Here is a 19,533-nt window from a genome sequence, read left to right on the forward strand (position 1 = left end):
GTTATCAATCGATATAGTCAATAGTCATTTATTTGTCACATTCAAATAAATGTGCAGTGAAATGAAAAATTACCCGCAGTTCAACAATAAGACCAATAAGAATAATCAATAAAAATGCAATAACACATACAATCATAACCAACACCAAACAAAAGAAACATCCATCACAGTGAGTCTCCTCCAGTCACCTCCTCACTGTGATGGAAGGCCAGAATGTCTTTTTCTCTTCCCTGCCGTCTTCTCCCGCGGTCAGGCTGTTGGAGTTGCCACGTCGGGGCGGTCGGGGCTCCCGACATTGAAGCCCCCGCCGGGCAGAGAAAATCCCGCGGTGAAAGGTCCGCGGCGGGCCGACCCAACCCCGCGATTCGGGGCGGGCGAAGATGCTGCCGCTGCCGGAGCTCCCGATGTCGGCCCCCACCCAGGGGCCTGTGGGCTTCCGACGTCTAGGCGGCCCGCGCCGAAGTAGTCTCCGGAGACGAGTCGCAGCCACTCCCGCAGCATCCGAAGGTGGCCAGCGCCGCAGGTGGTGAGTCCAGGCCGTGGGCTCCGAACCAGAGCCCTAGGTGTCCCAGCCGGAGGCCGTCAGCTCCAGGTGCATGGCCGGTGGTAGGCCGCAGCGGGAACGGAGATACGACACAGAAAACAAAGGTCGGGTCTCCGTCCGGGAGAGACAATGTTACAGTTCCCACCCACCCCAACCCCCCCCACCCCCCCATATAACACACAACCACAAACACTACATCATATTTAAACTACAATTCAGACAAAAACAACAAAAAACACAAAAGACAAACGGACTGCAGGCAAGCCGCAGCTGCGAGGGCAGCGCTGGCTCCAATGTGAGCCACGCAACTGGGCAAACGCAAGCAGTGGGACGGGGCATTTGGTCTGTATGGATAAGTTGGGTTAAGTTGGGACAAGTTTCGTGCTGTACGACTCCATGATAATATTTTATTTACAGCAAAGAAAAATGTAACATTTTACTTTCCAACTCTTTATATGGTTTTGCTTAAGTTCATAAGGAAATGGCGGAAGAGTTGAATAGGTACTTCAGATCTGTCTTCACTAAGGAAGACACAAACAATCTCCCAGATGTACTAGTGGACAGACGATCAAGGGAGACAGAGGAACTGAAAGAAATTTGCATTAAACGAGAAATAGTATTGGGTAGACTGATGGGACTGATGGCTGATAAATTCCCAGGGCCTGATGGCCTGCATCCCAGGGTACTCAAGGAGGTGGTTCAAGAAATCGTCGACGAATTGGTGATCATTTTCCAATGTTCAATAGATTCAGGATCAGTTCCTGTGGATTGGAGGACAGCTAATGTTATCCCACTTTTCAAGAAAGGAGCGAGAGATAAAACGGGGAATTATAGACCAGTTAGCCTGACATCGGTGGTGGGGAAGATGCTGGAGTCAATTATTAAAGAGGTAATAATGGTGCATTTGGATAGCAGTAAAAGGATAAGTCGAAGTCAGCATGGATTAATGAAGGGGAAATCCTGCTTGACTAATCTTCTGGAATTTTTTGAGGATGTGACAAGTAAAACGGATGAAGGAGAGCCAATGGATGTAGTGTATCTAGACCTTCAGAAAACCTTTGATAAGGTACCACGCGGGAGGTTGGTGAGCAAAATTAGAGCACATGGTATTGGGAGTAGGGTGTTGACTGGATAGAGAATTGGTTGGCAGACAGGAAGCAAAGTGTAGGAATAAACGGGCCCTTTTCAGAATGGCAGGCAGTGGCGAGTGGAGTGCCGCAAGACTCAGTACTGGGGCCGCAAATATTTACAATATATATTAATGATTTGGATGATGGAATTAGAAGTAACACTAGCAAATTTGCAGATAAATGTGAGGTTATCCACTTTGGCGGCAAAAATAAGGAAGCAGATTATTATCTCAATGGTATCAGGTTAGGTAAAGGGGAAGTGCAACGAGACCTTGGTGTCCTTGTGCACCAGTTACTGAAAGTAAGCATGCAGGTACAGCAGGCAGTGAAGAAAGCTAATGCCAAAGAGTTCAAATCCAGAGGAGAAGTGACAGTGTATGCTTTGGCATCAATGCAGCATTTGGCCGAATATGACTTTGAAGAGCCCTGCTAACTCTGAAGCAATGGGGTTCAAATGCCAATGTTTGGAGTCATACTTCCTACAATGCTGCTCGGAGGTCAACCTTCAACCCCCAGGATATCCATGCAGGAATTCCTAGGGCACTACTGCTGCATCCATGATCATTCCTTCCATTATAAGAGGATGCTCATTGATGATTTATCCATGCTCACATTTGTTCGCTACTCAGAGAATAATGCAGTTTGTGCTTTCAGGCAGAAAGACCTTGACAATCTCGACCTTGACAATATACATGCATGAAAATTGGAAAGCAGTGTTTATACCACACCGCTACCATGTAAAGACCATATCTAAGTAGAGAGGGGGGGGAATGGTGTCCGTTATTGCCGATTATCCATTATAACCAAGTAAGGTATTATCGATTTATTCACAAAATGCTGGAGTAACTCAGCAGGTCAGGCAGCGTCTCGGGAGAGAAGGAATGGGTGACGTTTCGGGTCGAGACCCTTCTTCAGACTGATGTCAGGGGGGCGGGACAAAGGAAGGATATAGGTGGAGACAGGAAGATAGAGGGAGATCTGGGAAGGAGGAGGGGAAGGGAGGGACAGAGGAACTATCTAAAGTTGGAGAAGTCGATGTTCATACCACTGGGCTGCAAGCTGCCCAGGCGAAATATGAGGTGCTGTTCCTCCAATTTGCGGTGGGCCTCACTATGGCACTGGAGGAGGCCCATGACAGAAAGGTCAGACTGGGAATGGGAGGGGGAGTTGAAGTGCTCGGCCACCGGGAGATCAGTTTGGTTAATGCGGACCGAGCGCAGGTGTTCAGCGAAGCGATCGCCGAGCCTGCGCTTGGTTTCGCCGATGTAAATGAGTTGACATCTAGAGCAGCGGATGCAATAGATGAGGTTGGAGGAGGTGCAGGTGAAACTTTGTCTCACCTGGAAAGACTGTTTGGGTCCTTGGATGGAGTTGAGGGGGGAGGTAAAGGGTCAGGTGTTGCATCTCGTGCGGTTGCAGGGGAAAGTGCCCGGGGATGGGGTGGTTTGGGTAGGAAGGGACGAGTGGACCAGGGAGTCACGGAGGGAACGGTATTATCGCTGTATGTCGTTGAAACGAAGAACTGCAGATGATGGTTAATACACAAAAGAACACAAAGTGCTGGAGTAACTCTGCAGGGGAGGCAGCATGACTGGAGAACACGGATAAATGTCTTTGGGACCCTTCTGCAGACTGATTCAGTCTACTCCAGCGCTTTGTGTCATTTGACCTTGAATCTAGGCGGCGATGGTCTGCACCTGCGAGCCCTTCTTCACCGGTTCACGCGGTTGTTGTTGCGCCTCACACTGTAGCCCTGGGGACAGCCCTTTCTTCAGGCCCCGACCAACGACAAGATGCGCCCAGTCGCCATGGGGCTTCCTCTCCTCCTTACCAAGATGGAGTAAGTCGGTGACTCCGGGGGAGAAGAAGGAGGAGGTAGTGGTGGAGGGGAGGGAGGGGTGTGTGGTGGAGAGGACAGAGCGACAGGAGGAGGAGGTGGCGGCCAAGTGGACATGATGAGGGATGGAGTGGTGGAAGGAAGGTGCACCCTGCGAGATGGGCCAGGGGCCTCAGAAGCCTGTGCTCTCAGTGGTCGGGGAGGCAGTATACCACTATAGCCAAAATCTGTTATAAAAGAGTTGTTCAAACAATGGTTTACTGTATATATAAATTAGTTGAACGTAGATGTAGACTGGGCAGTTAGTAAGTTTGCAGACACTGAGATTGTGAGAACTGTGAGAATGGCTGTCTTAGGTAAACGGCGGTATATAGATCAGCTACAGAATGGGCAGAGAAATAGACAATAGACTGCAGGAGACCTGCAGGAGGAGGCCATTCGGCCCTTCGAGCCAGCACCGCCATTCAATGTGATCATGGCTGATCGTTCTCAATCAGTATCCCGTTCCTGCCTTCTCCCCATACCCCCTGACTCCGCTATCCTTAAGAGCTCTATCTAGCTCTCTCTTGAATACATTCAGAGAATTGGCCTCCACTGCCTTCTGAGGCAGATAATTCCACAGATTCACAACTCTCTGACTGAAAAAGTTTTTCCTCATCTCAGTTCTAAATGTCCTACCCCTTATTCTTAAACTGTGGCCCCTGGTTCTGGACTCCCCCAACATTGGGAACATGTTTCCTGCCTCTAATGTATCCAAACCCTTAATAATCTTATATGTTTCGATAAGATCCCCTCTCATCCTTCTAAATTCCAGTATATACAAGCCTAGTCACTCCAGTCTTTCAACATATGACAGTCCCGCCATTCCGGGAATTAACCTAGTAAACCTATGCTGCACGCCCTCAATAGCAAGAATATCCTTCCTCAAATTTGGAGACCAAAACTGCACACAGTACTCCAGGTGCGGTCTCACTAGGGCACTGTACAACTGCAGAAGGACCTCTTTGCTCCTATACTCAACTCCTCTTGTTATGAAGGCCAACATTCCATTGGGTTTCTTCACTGCCTGCTGTACCTGCATGCTTCCTTTCAGTGACTAATGCACTAGGACACCCAGATCTCGTTGTACGTCCTCTTTTCCTAACTTGACACCATTCAGATAATACTCTGCCTTCCTATTCTTACCACCAAAATGGCAGATAGAGTTTAATCCAAGCAAGTGTGAGGTGTGGCACTTTAAGAGGTGAAATGTAAGGGGAAATACACAATTAATGGCATGACACTTATCAACATTGAGTACCTTCATAAGTCGGGACATTGAGTATGAATCATAAAGTCAAGATGCAGCTTTGTAGGACTTTTGTTTGGCCACATTTGGACTATTGCGTGCAGTTCTGGTTGCCCATTACGGGAAGGATATGGAGGCTTTGGAAAAGGGTGTAGAGGAGATTTACCAGAATGAAGTACAGATTAGCGGGTATTAATTACAGGGATTGGTTGGACAGACTTGGATTGTTTAGTCTGGAACGCCAGAGGTTGCAGAGAAACCGGGCAGAAGTGTATACAATTATGAGAGGCGTAGATCGGATAGACTCCCCAAACCTTTGTCCAAAGATGGACAAATCAAATACCAGAGGGCATAGCTTTAAGGTAAGAGGGGCAAAGTTTAAAAGATATGTGGGGGCAACTGTTTTGCACAAAGGATGGTGAGAGCCTGGAACGTACTGACAGGGATGGTGGTTGAGGTGTCTACGATAGTGTTATTTAAGAGAAATTTGGATAGGCATATGGATAGGCAGGGAATGGAAGGATATGGATCCTGTGCAGCCAGATAAGAGTTGGGCTGGGCATCATGTACAGCACGGACAAAGTGGGCAGAAGGGCCTGTTCTAGTGCTGTACTGTTCTGTGTTCTTTGCTCCAACTGGAATATTGTACACATGCCAAGACATCCTATGAATGGATATTTGTGACAAATGAGTACTGGTTTACTTCTGGGGTAAGACAAATGAGGTGAAAGGGGCAAGATTTAATATTTATGCTGGGAGGCCAAGATTTAATATGAACCTGAGGAGCATTTTTTTTCACTCAGTTGAAGTGATGGGTCAAAGGAACCAGCTGCCAGAGGAGGTGGTTGAGGCAGATACTATATGGACATTTAAAAGACACTTGGACAGGTACATGGATAGAAATATGGGACAAACGCAGACAAATGGGATGGGGCACCTTGGTCAGCATGGACGGGTTGGGCTGAAGGGCATGACTCTATGACTCTAAAAGAATACGGTGACTGGGCCTATATGGTGTTGAATTTAGGAAAATGAGAATTGATCTTATTGAAATGTACAAAATTCTTATGGACCATTTCAGAGATTATGTAAAGTTGATGTTTCTAAGTCAGTAACTAAGGCAAACACTTGGAAAATATGGGAAAACCTATTCATGACATCTAGAGTTTAGAGAGAGTCACGGAGTCGTACAGCGTGGAAACAGGCCCTTCGTCCCAACTTTCCCATGCTGACCAACATGCCCCATCTACACTAGTCCCACCTGCCTACATTTGGCCCACATCCCTCTAAACCAATCCAATCCAAGCAGCATTCCAAATGTTTTTTAAACATTGCGGTAGTACCTGCTTCAACTACCTCCTTCCATACGCCCACCACCTTTTGTGAAAACAAATATTGGCCCTCTTGAGTGGTTGGCTAGGTGAGGGAAGGAATGGTAGATGGAATTTAATACAGAGAAATGTGAGGTGTTGCATTTTGAAAAGTCTAACATGGGTAGGACCTACACAGTGAATGGTGGGGCCGTTGGAAATGTTGTAGAGCAGAGGGATCTAGGACTGCAGGTACATAGTTCATGCTGCCAGAGGGGGTAGTTCATGTAGAGACGATCGCAATGTTTATCGAAGCAATTAGACAGGTGCATGGATATGACAGGTTTAGAGGGATATGGGCCAAACGCAGGCAAGGGGGACTAGTGTAGATGGAACATGTTGGTAGGTGTGGGCAAGTAGGGCTGAAGGGCCTGATTCCACACTGTATGACTCTATAAGTGTGAAGTCCTCGGCACATTAAGTAGCCACATTCAGCGTATTAAGTTATGTTGCAGTTGTATAAGGCATTGGTGAGGCCATATTTAGCGTATTGTTTTCAGTTTTGGGCACCATGTTAAAGAAAGATGTTGTCGAGTTGGAAAGGGTGCAAAGAAGATTTACGAGGATGTTTCCAGGACTCAAGGGCTGGAGCTATAGGGAGAGTTTGAGCTGGGATGCTATTTCTTGGAGTGCAGGAAGGTGAGGGATAATCTTATAGAGGTGTACCAAATCATGAGACTAATAGATCGGGAATCGAGAACTAGAGGACATTTATTCACAAACTGCTGGAGTAACTCAGCAGGTCAGGCAGCATCTCGGGAGAGAAGGAATGGATGATGTTTCGGGTCGAGACCCTTCTTCAGTCTGAAGAAGGGTCTCGACCCGAAACATCATCCATTCCTTCTCTCCCAAGATGCTGCCTGACCTGCTGAGTTACTCCAGCATTTTGTGAATAAATACCTTCGATTTGTACCAGCATTTGCAGTTATTTTCTTACGAGAACTAGAGGACACACTTTTAAAGTGAGGGGAGGAAATTCTATTTCTTACATTATCATAACACAGTGCATGTAAATAGATTTTTTCAAAACTTACTTTCTCTACTCTCTGGTTGATAAACCATGCATCTTGTATGCATGCCTTCAGATTACTGACACTTGATATCCATAAACTCAACTTGAACACAATTGCTTTTATGCCCCGATAGCTTTGTACTTCTTATTGTATGGGCTGAAAGCTATTCAATTCCAGCAGGTGGCGCTGAAGCATAAGGATTACAATCATTTTGAAGAGCTGCCGGAACGGGGGTCCATTCAGCCATTGGACCTATTGCTGCTCCAGATGGCGGATTTGTACTGCATCGGCATTTTCTACACCTCTCCTCATATCCTTACCCAGCAAACACCTATCACCCATTCCATTTGACTTAAGGTGCAAGGAGTGTAGGAAGGAACTGCAGATGCTGGCTTACACTGAAAACAGACACAAAAAGCTGGAATAACTCAGCTTTAGGCAGCATCCAGAGGCAACATCTCAGCTTTGCCTCTTTAACTCAGCTTTAGGCAGCATCCTGAGGCAACATCTCTGGAGAGAAGAAATGGGTGATGTTTTGGGTTGAGACCTTCAGACTGAGAGTCAGGGGACAGGGAATGAAAAGGTACAAAGGACAAATTAAAGAAATGCAAAAAGGCTGATCAAACCCAGCAACGATGATCACGAGGTTAATTCCCGGAATGGTGGGACTGTCGTACGTTGAAAGACTGGAGCAACTGGGCCTGTCTGTATCCTCTGGAATTTAAAAGGATGAGAGGGGATCTTATTGAAACATATAAGATTATTAAGGGATTGGACGCACTAGAGGCAGGAAAATGTTCCCGATGTTGGGGGAGTCCCGAAACAGGAGCCACAGTTTAAGACTAAGGGGTAGGCCATTTAGAACTGAGACGAGGAAAAACTTTTTCACTCAGAGAGTTGTGAAGCTGTGGAACTTTCTGCCTCACAAGGCAGTCGAGGCCAATTCTCTGGATGATTTCAAGAGAGAGTTAGATAGAGCTCTTAATGACAGTGGAGTCAAGGAATATGGGGAGAGGGCAGGAACGGGGTACTGATTGTGCACGATCAGCCATGATCACGGTGAATGGCGGTGCTGGCTCATAGGGTCGAATGGCCTACTCCTGCACCTATTGTCTATTGTCTCATGGTCCATTGTTGGGTGTGGGAAGATGATAATGAGTAATACAAACAGTAAACACAGCAGGACAACAATGAAACAAGTACGATGACTGGAGGAGGGTTGGGAGGGAAAGAGGCGATGTAAGGGTTACTTGAAATGAGAGAAATCAATAGTCTTGCCGCTGGGGTGTTAGCTGCCCAAGCAAAGTACGAGGTGCTGTTCCTCCAATTTGCATTCACCTATTTTCTCCAGAGATTCTGCTTGCCCCTCTGAGTTACTCCAGATTTTTGGGTCTATCTTAGGTGCAAGGAGTTCCATATTTCCACCTTAAGTGTGAAATTCTACTTCCGATTTCCTGAATAGTTTATTCTGGAATCCTTTCCCATACCACAGAGGAGGTAGTTGATGGTTTTGTTCTGATTGCAGGCCTATCCCACTCTAACGACCTTGATCATATCAGTCCTGTAAATTAGTGAGGTCAAACATGCTGCTCAGTTCTGCATTACATCTGCCTATCCAACAGCCTTTTTTAAAGCCATGTACAAGCACTGCAAAATCTCCTCAAGATATGCCTATTTTGAAGACGTCTCCTCATCTCGCCGACAGTTGTGTGAGATCCTCTCTCATTGCTCCCCTCCGTGATCGTCTTGCCTGTCCCCTTTTCCAGCTTTATTCTCTCCCCCATAATCAGTCTGAAGAAGGGTCTGAACCCGAAACATCACCTAATCATCTCCAGAGATACTGCCTGACCTGCAGTTATTCCAGCACTTGGTGTCCTTTTTTGTACTCAGTTACCTCAGATATTTCAACCAACAACTAACATTCGGTTCTTGCTTCCATGAAAGAATCTCCATTTGGAAGTTGTCCCTTCATTTCCCAGGTCTGTTTCCTGGGGACAGTATTCAAAATGGTAATAGAGTTGTAATAATTCAGATTGTGCCAACCTAAGTTGTAATTCACTCTCTCTGTATCTTCATCTGCAGAGTATGAAAATTCTACGAAGTATGAAGAAAAGTGAGTGGATTGTCTTTTCTGGAATTACATTAAAATATTTAGATGTTATAATGTGTAATTAATAAGGTCATGTGAAATCACTGCAAGGAAGAGGCACATCAGCCTTTCTCTATCCAGGTGCATTACCTTTTTAAAGCAACTAAACATTTACTCCGGCTCCCTTCTGTTTATCTGTGGTTCTGCTATTTTTATTTTTCAAATTCTTGCCAGCGAGATGAAAAGATTGTGTGAAAGGACTGAAAGTACCTCAAAAAAGTGATTCCTTTGTTGTGAGTTATTGATTCTCCAGTTCACTGTGCGGGAGTTCAGCAACAGCAGGATCTCACCAACATCAGACAAAATGTGTAGGAAGGAACTGCAGATGCTGGTTTAAACCAAAGATAGACACAAAATGCTGGAGCAACTCAGTGGGACAGGGAGAGTCTGAAGGGTCTCGACCTGAAACATCACCCATTCCTTCTCTCCAGTGATGCTGCCTGTCCCGCTGAGTTGCTCCAGCATTTTGTGTCTATCTCACCAACATCAGTCTTCCCACAGTGGCTGGTTGAACCACTGTGTGTTTCTAGCGCTTTGTTTTTTTTAATTTGAGCTGCTTGCTTTTTTTAATTTGAGCTGACAGACAAGCTATCAACAGCTAGGACAACAGCTATGTAAGAAAATAACTGCAGATGCTGGTACAAATCGAAGGTATTTATTCACAAAATGCTGGAGTAACTCAGCAGGTCAGGCAGCATCTCAGGAGAGAAGGAATGGGTGACGTTTCGGGTCGAGACCCTTCTTCAGTCTGAAGAAGGGTCTCGACCCGAAACGTCACCCATTCCTTCTCTCCTGAGATGCTGCCTGACCTGCTGAGTTACTCCAGCATTTTGTGAATAAAGGACAACAGCTATGGTTCCTGCTTTTTCCCCATCTCCTTTGATTCCTTTCACCCCAAGAGCTAAATCTAACTCTCTCTTGATACCGCTGGGTTGTAAGCTGCCCAAGCGAAATATGAGGTGTGGTACCTCCAATTTGAATTTGGGCTCACTCTGACAATGGAGGAGGTCCAAGACAGAAAGATCAGTGTGGGAATGGGAAGGGGAGTTAAAGTGTTTGGCAACTGGGAGATCAGGTAGCCAAGCCGCTAGTGGACATAGTTAATGTACCATTGCACATCTCTCTCTCTGTCTTGTGTGCCCACAGCAATAAGTGGTGGCTCTACGCTATCCAGGACTTCTGTGCCTGAGCCAAGCCCAGAACAGAGTCGCTTCTTTCCGAAATTTGGTGAGTTACTTGCTCTCAACAGAAGCTGTTACTTAGTGCCCACCACCACGACCACGAGATCGACCCATCTGTTTATGAAAGCAATTGGTTCGAATAGCTTGGATGCGCATGATCAATACTTCAATTGAAAAGCTGAATGGACCTACAATTTCCAAAAGTTGAAAAAAGAAAATTCAAAAAGTATTCATGGAAGCATTAAGTATTTTAAATCAATAATTTGTCCCCGTCTTTATTCACTCTTTGAGAAGTTAAGGGCTCAGCAGATCGTGCAGTGAAGGTTGGCACAAGGAACTGCAGATGCTGATTTACAAAAAAAGACACAAAGTGCTGGACTAACTCTGTGAAGGTGTTCTCTTGGTGTTGTTGGCCAAGCAGTTTCAGGATTAGACTCAGGAATGATGGAATAACATTTAGCAAATTTCCAAACTGGGATGGCATGTGACTTTTTTTTAGAGATACAGTACAGAAACAGGCCCTTCGGCCCACCGAGTCGGCGCCACCCAGCGATCCCCGCACATTAACACTATCTTACACACACTAGGGACAATTTTTACATTTACCCAGTCAATTAACCTACATACCTGTACGTCTTTGGAGTGTGGGAGGAAACCGAAGATCTCAGAGAAAATCCACGCAGGTCACGGGGAGTACGTACAAACTCCGTACAGATGGCGCCCGTAGTCAGGATCGAACCTGAGTCTCCGGCGCTGCATTCGCTGTAAGGCAGCAACTCTACCGCTGCGCCACCGTGCCGCCCTATCTTGGAAGCAAAGCTCAGGACTCTGTTCACCTGCTGGCAGTGAAGGTTTATAGTTTGCAGTGTTGCCAAAGAAGCTCTGTTGGGTTGTTGCGTTGCATCCAGTGGATAGTGCACAATACAGTCACAATATGGATGAGGAAGGAAATCAACATCAGAGAAATCAGGGCAGCACCGCAGAGCAGCGGTAGAGTTGCAGCCGTACAGCGCTAAAGACCTAGATTCGATCCTGACTACAGGTGCTGTCTGTACAGAGTGTCTACGTTCTTCCTGTGTCCGCATGGGTTTCCCCCAGGTGCTCCGGTTTCCTCCCACATTCCAAAAAACATGCAAGTTTGCAGGTTCATTGCCTTCTGTAAATTGCCCCTTATGTGTAAGATAGAACTAGTGTATGGATGATCATTGGTCTGGTGGATTTGGAGGGCCTGTTTCCAAGCTGTATCTCTAAACTAAATTGATATTGAGTCCCAGGCAAATGTAGGACTAGACTTTGAATCATAGAGTCACGGAGCGTGGCAACAGTCCCTTTGACCCAACCTGCCCAGACCGACCAACATTCTCCATCTACACTAGTTCCTTCTGCCTGCCTTTGACACATATCCTTCTAAACCTCTCCTTTCCATGTACCTGTCCAAATGTTTTTTAAACATTGTGATAGTCCCTGCCTCAACTACCTGCTCCAGCAGTTTGTTCCATACACCTACCACCCTTTGTGTAAAAAAGTTGCCCCTCAGGTTCCTTTTCTGAAATAAGAATGATCATAGTAAGCGTAAATAAGCGTATTTTTTCTAGATGTGAAAGCTGGTATTCTCGCAAACTTTAACCTTTATTTTAAGCAGAAAAGTCCTCTTCCATACACAGCCCACTGAGTTATAGAATATTTGACTGTTCTTCCAAAGTCTGGAAATTAGGCTGAGCTCCCTCACTGAAAACTTGAATATTATAGAATTTCCATTCTGGGAAAATAATTGTAAAGTTGTAATTGCTTTTCCTTCTTACTGTGCAAGAAGCTGAATTGCCTTGAGATGTAAAACTATATTCATTGTTGGAGTGTGTTTGTCCGTAAAGGTAAAGCAGACAGCAATTAAACAGTACAAAGTTATTCATTGCCCGAGTTCTGATGATTGATAGAGCGTTTTCTGAAATGCAGAAATGCAGGGCATTTCAGCCATCGTATTGATTAGTTTGGTTATCAGACAACCAATGGCAGGAGCACGGAAATGTACCCAAACCCCATCCCAATGGCCTGCATCCTCCTTCTTCACAACCAACCTACAAAACTCACCTCAAAACTCCTCACTATCAACAACCATATAATTATCCCAAATCTCACTACATATTCATCATGTCCTTTGTTCATGTCATTGGAGCTGAATTAGGCCATTCGGCACAACGATTCTACTCTGTCATTCAATCATGGTTGATCAATCTTTTCCTCTCAACCCTGTTTCCCTGCATTCTCCTTGTAACGTTTGGAACCCTTACTAATCAAGAATCTGTCAATCTCTGCATTTTAAAAATACCCAAAGACTTGGCCTCCATAGCCATCTGTGGCAATTGATTCCACTGATTCACCACCCTCTAGCTAAAGAAATTCTACCACATCTCCTTTCTAAAGGTATGTCCTTTTATTCTGAGGCTGTGCCCTCTGGTCCTAGACTCTCTCACTAGTGCAAACATCCTCTCCACATCCACTCTATGCAGGCCTTTCACTATTCAATAAGCTTCAATGAGGCCCCCCCCCCCTAATCCTAAACTCCAGCGAGTACAGCCCCAGTGGCATCAAACGCTCATCATACATCAACCCAATGATCCCCTGGATCATTCTCGTAAACCTCCTCTGGACCCGCTAGAATGCCAGCACATCGTTCCTCAGATTATGGGGCCCAGAACTGCTCACAATACTCCAAATACTGCACCTGCACTCCCAAGTCCCTTTGCTCCTCCGATTTCTGAGTCCACTCTCCATTTAGAATGTGGTCTGATCCTTTATTCCTTCTACCAAAATACATGACTACATTAATTGCTGCACTGTATTCCATCTGTCAAGTCGTTGCCTTCTCTCCCAACCTGTCCAAGTCCTTCTGCAGAGTCCCTGCTTTCTCTACACTATGTGCCCCTGCATCTATCTTCGTATCATCTGCAAACTTGGCCACAAAGCCATCAATTCCTTCATCCAAATCATTGACATTTCAGTGTGAAGAGCAGCAGCCCCAGTACCGACCCATGCGGAACACCACTAGCCTCTGGCAGCCAGCCAGAAAAAAAAACCTCTTCACTTCTGCCATTCAGCCAATCTTCTATCTAATACCATGGGCCTCTCACCCTCTTTAGCAGCCTTACATGCGGCACTTTATCAAACGCCTTCTGAAAATCCAAGTGAACATCCACTGACTCTCCTTTGTCTATCCTGCTATTTACTTCCTCAAAGAATTCCAACAGATTCGTCAGGCAAGATCTCCCCTTCACAAAACTATGCTGACTTCTGCCTATTTTATCATGTGCTTCTAAGTACTGTGAAACCCCATCCTTTATAATGGACTTTAAACTCTTACCAACCACTGAAGTCAGGCGAACCGGCCTATATTTTCCCCTGCTTTGCTTCACTCCCATCTTGAAGGGCAGAGTAATATTTGCAATTTTCCAGTCCTCTCAAACCACTCCTGACTCTAGTGATGCTTGAAAGATCACCACGAATACCTCCACAATCTCTAGAGCTACCTCTTTGAGAACCCTGGGGTGTAGTCCATTTGATCCAGGTGACATCCACCTTCAGTCTTTTCAGCTAACCAGGCACCTTCTCCTTAGTAATAGCAACTATCATTCAGATCCAGGCAGTATCTCTGATAGAGTGAGGACATAGTTGCATGTTGATAGGCAATCTGAATAATAGGTTAGGAGAGTAAATTGGAGAGGAAGTAATCACAAAGGAACATTAAAAACGCTGTTTAATGCAGAGCTCTGGGATATGCCTAGCAGATCAGGTTGTGTTAATGAAAATAGAAAAAGCGAGTTAATGTTCCATTTAAATAATCTTAAATTTAGATCAGAGAATTCTTTAATCTAGAGAAATGGCCAGTTCTGAAATTTAAAAAAGTCAAATGTAGAAACATAGAACTGCAGATGCTGGTAAAGAATACAAAGTGCTGGGGTAACTCAGCAGGTCAGACAGCATCTCTGGAGAACATGGATAGGTGACTTTTCAGGTTGTGACTCTTCTTTTGAAAGTCAATTAATACTTTGAGACTGATCTGTGATTTTTTTTTTCTTTACATTATTGGATTCCTAACACAAAGTCTCTGACCTATATTTTAACAGAATCTCTTGGCACTCAAAAGGAAACTGATCGATATGTTGCTCAGAAAGCTGTATGAACATGGAACTGACTGGCACATGAAGTGGTTGAAGTGTTTTTCAAAAAATCATTTAAAATGACGCTAGATTAATAAGGGGAAAAATAAATAGATAGGGTGAAAGAAAACATAGTGGAAGAAAATGAATGTAATGCATGGAATTGTTAGTCCAAACATCCATTTTTATGCCAAGAGTTTTTTGTAATTCTATCCTTCCTTCTTACTTTGACTTTGGTAAGATGCTCCATGCAAGCTAACCAAAATTACAGTCTTCACTGATCTGTCTAGGAATTAATTCAAAAGGATGTTCTTTACCCAGAGGCATGAATGAGTATCTTGAGGCCAATTATATGGTTGCGTCTAAGGTGAAACAAGATAAACACGAGGAACAGAAAAATAAAACTTGGATATATGCTATTGGGTTTGCAGGTGGGGTGAAGCTCTGATGGAGCTTAAACATTGGTGAATTTCTCTGTTGTAACGTTCCACGTATTCATTCATTTCAGGGTTTAAGGGTCGATTTGCGAAACAGAAAGGATCACGAAATCCTTCTCCAGACTTGGTCTGACACAATCCTCTGTGGATTCCTCTAGAAATCGAATGGGGTGATGCTCTGTTGTCAAATCTGAGATCGCCTTCTGAGTTGCTCCTCAAGAAAGGAACCCCACTTCCCATGGGATGAGAAATTCCTCCTTGCCAGGAAAAGGAGAATTCCCGTTCTCTCTCATGACAAACGAAGCACAACTGAATACCTGACCTCACGGATGCCATTAGCATGCGACTGAATGGAAGAATAGATTCTGTGACACTTTGATAAAGGATTCTGCTTCGGGTCGACTTGTTGAAGCACCGTTTCACATCTCAAGAACCGCAGGGCTACAGTCAAATGTATTTACATATTGTAATCCTTTGAAAATGTTGTTACACCCTTTAAAATATAAAGCAACATTTTTCTCTTTCTTCTTCTGGAGTGGGCATACCCAATTACAAAAAAAATAATTAATTGCACGCTGACTCAGGTGTGTCCAATGTGGAACATTGAGAGTGTGAGTTTGGAAACGGAATAATTTTCAACTGGCTAGGATTATTTTTCAGTAGTTGTGGATGAATCTGTGGGGACATCAGTAAAGAATTGACTGAGATTTGTATATTCTCAATCATCGGTCTTATTTTATTTACCACACAGAAAAAATCAACAGAGGGTACACGTGACTATGGGCAGGATGAGTTCAGTGCAATTTGTGAAGCATAGGGATCCAGTAATTACAATCAGAGAGAATCTAGAGGGGTTGTTGAGAAATGGGATGGGGAGTGGTGGTGGGGGAAGGTTGGGTTAAGTAGTTTGGACAGAACCTTTTCAATACAGGGCGAGGGGTGGGGAGAGAACAGAGTAGACCCTTTGCAGCTTGGGAAAAGATGAGGGGTTAACATTAGGCAGTGTCCAGGTAATGAGATATAAACCCAATTCTTGAAATGTAAACTTGTATTCTGATTCAGAATGTCTTTCAAAAAAGAGGCAATCTCCTGTTTTTATATCTGACCCTGCAAAGGTAATATAAATATATAAATTCAAATCAATACACAAGATTTGCATGATTCCTGTTGGTTTTGATGTGATGGCCTGTTTGTCACCTGCAGCAGAAATAGAACATGATGAGTAGAAGGCACAAGGATGCTACAAAAAAAGACACAAAGTGTTGGGAGTAACTCAGCAGGATAGGCAGCATCTCTGGAGAACATGAATAGGTGACGACTCTGGTTTGAGACTCAGATAAATACACAAAAATAAATTAGATATAAATTACACACAGCACTTCTGAAAGAAGGAAGTCTGTGCAAAAAGAAAAATGTGCGAAACTCACTGGAATTAAACTAAATTTACTGGAATTTAGAAGGATGAGAGGGGATCTAAAAGAAACATAAAATTCTTAAAGGATTGGACAGGCTAGATGCATGAAAAATGGTCCCGATGTTGGGGGAGTCCAGAACCAGGGGGTCACAGTTTAAGAATAAGGGGCCATTTAGGATTTAGATGAGGAAAAACCTTTTCACCCAGAGTTGTGAATCTGTGGAATTCTCTGCCACAGAAGGCAGTGGAGGCCAATTCACTGGATGTTTTCAAGTGAGTTAGATTTAGTTCAGGGCTAAAGGAATCAAGGGATATGGGGAAAAAGCAGGAACAGGGCACCGAATTTAGATGATCAGCCATGATCATGTTGAATGGCTCGAAGGGACGAATGGCCTACTCCTGCACCTATTTCTTTTTTCTAACTCAACTGGAAACAAAACCAAGCCACGACAGTCCGTAGTGTTTTGTTGTCCAGGTAGGATTACGGTTGTGCAGGTTTGTTCAAGCACCTGATTGCTGTAGGGAAGTAGCTGTTTCTCAATCTTCTAGTTTGGGACTTCAGGCTTCTGCCCGATGGTAGCAGCAGGAGAAGGATGAGTCCAGATGGTGGGGATCCTTGATGATAGCAGAAAAGAGGAGCTCACTCTCTTGCATTCCATCTGTTATTTACTTCCAACCTATTATTACCAAAGGCAAATTATCTAATCTTGGCAGAGAAATAAATTGTAAGCAAAGAAAATAAAAAATAATTATGTTACTAGATATAAGAATAGAGGTAATAAACTTAACAGGCTGGATAGTGTAAGAAAATAACTGCAGATGCTGGTACAAATCGAAGGTATTTATTCACAAAATGCTGGAGTAACTCAGCGGGTCAGGCAGCATCTCAGGAGAGAAGGAATGGGTGATGTTTCGGATCGAGACATCACCCATTCCTTCTCTCCTGAGATGCTGCCTGACCCGCTGAGTTACTCCAGCATTTTGTGAACAGACTGGATGATAACTGGGCTTGCCGGGGATAATGTTACTATTCCTTTGTTTGGCCATGTCACACAATATTCTGAGCATGTTTCCATAATGTGAAACCTGCTGAATTTTGTTGCTACCACAGTATCAAGTGACTGCATAGCTTCATCTTAAAGAAAATTAAAAATGACTATAAATCACATAATGCTTCATCCTTAAATGGGGTTTAAACCCATGAAATAAAAACGAGTGTTCTAGATTGAAAACAGGTAGAGATTAGACCCTTGGTTTCAATAGCTAATTCTCCATTCTTGTGCTCTCTAGGAATTAACTAGACTGTAGAACAATTAAAAATAAATCATTACAATTAATTCCAGATTTTAAAAGTTAAATGAGGGTTAATTGTGGTTTTAATCTCAACATTCCCAGCAATAATAGAACACATATTTCTAAATGTGTAGGAAAGAACTGCGGATGCTGGTTTAAAGTCTGAAGAAGGGTCTTCACCAGAAACATCGCCCATTCCTTCTCTCCAGAGATGTTGCCTGACCCACTGAGCTACTCCTGCATTTTGTCTCTACATATTTTTCAATAGTCCTATGGAAAACAGGGCCTTCCGGTTCTTCCTTGCTCTTTAGTTCTTTCTTGAACAGAGCAAGGCCCTGGGGCTTCCATGCAGGGCTCTCGGGCTTCCTTGAATAGGGATCACAACCAGTTTCCCTCAACTAACACTCCTCTCTGTCTGAAGAAGGGTGTCGACCCGAAACGTCACCCATTCTTTCTCTCCAGAGATGCTGCCTGTCCCGCTGAGATACTCCAGCTTTTTGCGCCTACCCCTCTCTGTCTGACAGAACTTGCTCTTACCTTTAACAATTTTTCTTTGGATTCCTCTCACTTTCTTCAAGTCAAAGATGTAGCCATGGGCACTGGCATGGACACCAGCTATCCCTGCTTTTTTCCCCGATTACATTGAATGGTCCCAATATATCCAGGCACCATTCCCCAATTCTTGGGATACATCAAAGGCTGCGTCAGGACTGCCTCAAGATGCTGGGTCTGTTTCCCTGGAGCAGAAGTGGTCAAGAGGGGACATGATAGAGATGTCTATATTATGAGAATTGTAAAGTTGTAATCGATTCTTTCATCTTGCCCATCAACACCCACCATTCGCATTCATTTGGGGTAATTTACAGTAGCCAATTAAGTGACTGCTGGTATACTAATGGGATGTGGGGGGTGGGGGAGGAAACTGGGTCATCCCATCAAACCTCATTGTCACAGGGAGAACTTGTAAACCCCACACGGACAGTACCGATGGTCACTTCAGCTGTGACACATGGTGTCGCCCATATATCTAGTAGCACTGTTTCTCTTGTGACAGAAAGTGCCTGACCTGTTAAGTATTTTAACCATTTTCTTTTTTAATTTCATATTTCAGTCCCTAACTCCAGCAGACCACTGTATAAAGTGGGCTTACATTTCATTATAGAATCATAGAGTTGTACAGCATAGAAATAAGTGGCCCATCACATCCATATACAGACCTTTTTTTCTATCTACACTAATCCGATTTGACCACATTAGGACCATATCCTACCATGCATTGCCTGATTAAATGTCTGTTCAAATATCTCTTAAATGTAGTGATTGTATCCCATTCCAACACCCCCTCCTGTGGTGTTTCCAGATGTCAACCCATGTTTTGCGGATTGACACTTGGGAAATCTTAATCCTCAAATCCCCTTTTTCCACATCCTTAAACCTATGCTCTCTTGTTTTTCATATCCTTGCCTTCGGAAAAAGATTTTGCTAATCTACCCTATATGACTCATAAACTTGCACTCTTACACCAGGTCACCACTTAGCCTCCTGCGCTGCAGCGAAAATAAGCAGTCTATAACGTTTTTTCTCCAACCCAGGCAACATCTGGTATCCAGCAGTCAGTACATCCTTCCTACAATGTGCTGACAAAACTGCACACAATATTGCAAGTGTGGAACAACCAGTGTTATGTAAAGTTCAATGGTTGTCTATTGTCATGTGTGAAATT

The 19,533-nt window shown here is 44.3% G+C and overlaps 1 protein-coding gene across 1 annotated transcript in view; it reads left to right on the plus strand.

The window, feature by feature from the left end:
* LOC144605203 (tyrosine-protein phosphatase non-receptor type 22-like) overlaps positions 1 to 15,635 on the plus strand; it is a 98,335-nt gene extending 82,700 nt beyond the window's left edge. Inside the window, exons 19-21 of the mRNA XM_078420298.1 lie at positions 9,265 to 9,295; positions 10,478 to 10,558; positions 15,175 to 15,635. Coding sequence (XP_078276424.1) covers positions 9,265 to 9,295; positions 10,478 to 10,558; positions 15,175 to 15,236 — 174 coding nt within the window. The 3' untranslated portion in view covers positions 15,237 to 15,635. The remainder of the gene's footprint in view (positions 1 to 9,264; positions 9,296 to 10,477; positions 10,559 to 15,174) is intronic.
* The last annotated feature ends 3,898 nt before the right edge of the window (positions 15,636 to 19,533 follow it).

This window comes from Rhinoraja longicauda, chromosome 24, assembly GCF_053455715.1.
Source record: "Rhinoraja longicauda isolate Sanriku21f chromosome 24, sRhiLon1.1, whole genome shotgun sequence".
NCBI lineage: Eukaryota > Metazoa > Chordata > Chondrichthyes > Rajiformes > Arhynchobatidae > Rhinoraja > Rhinoraja longicauda.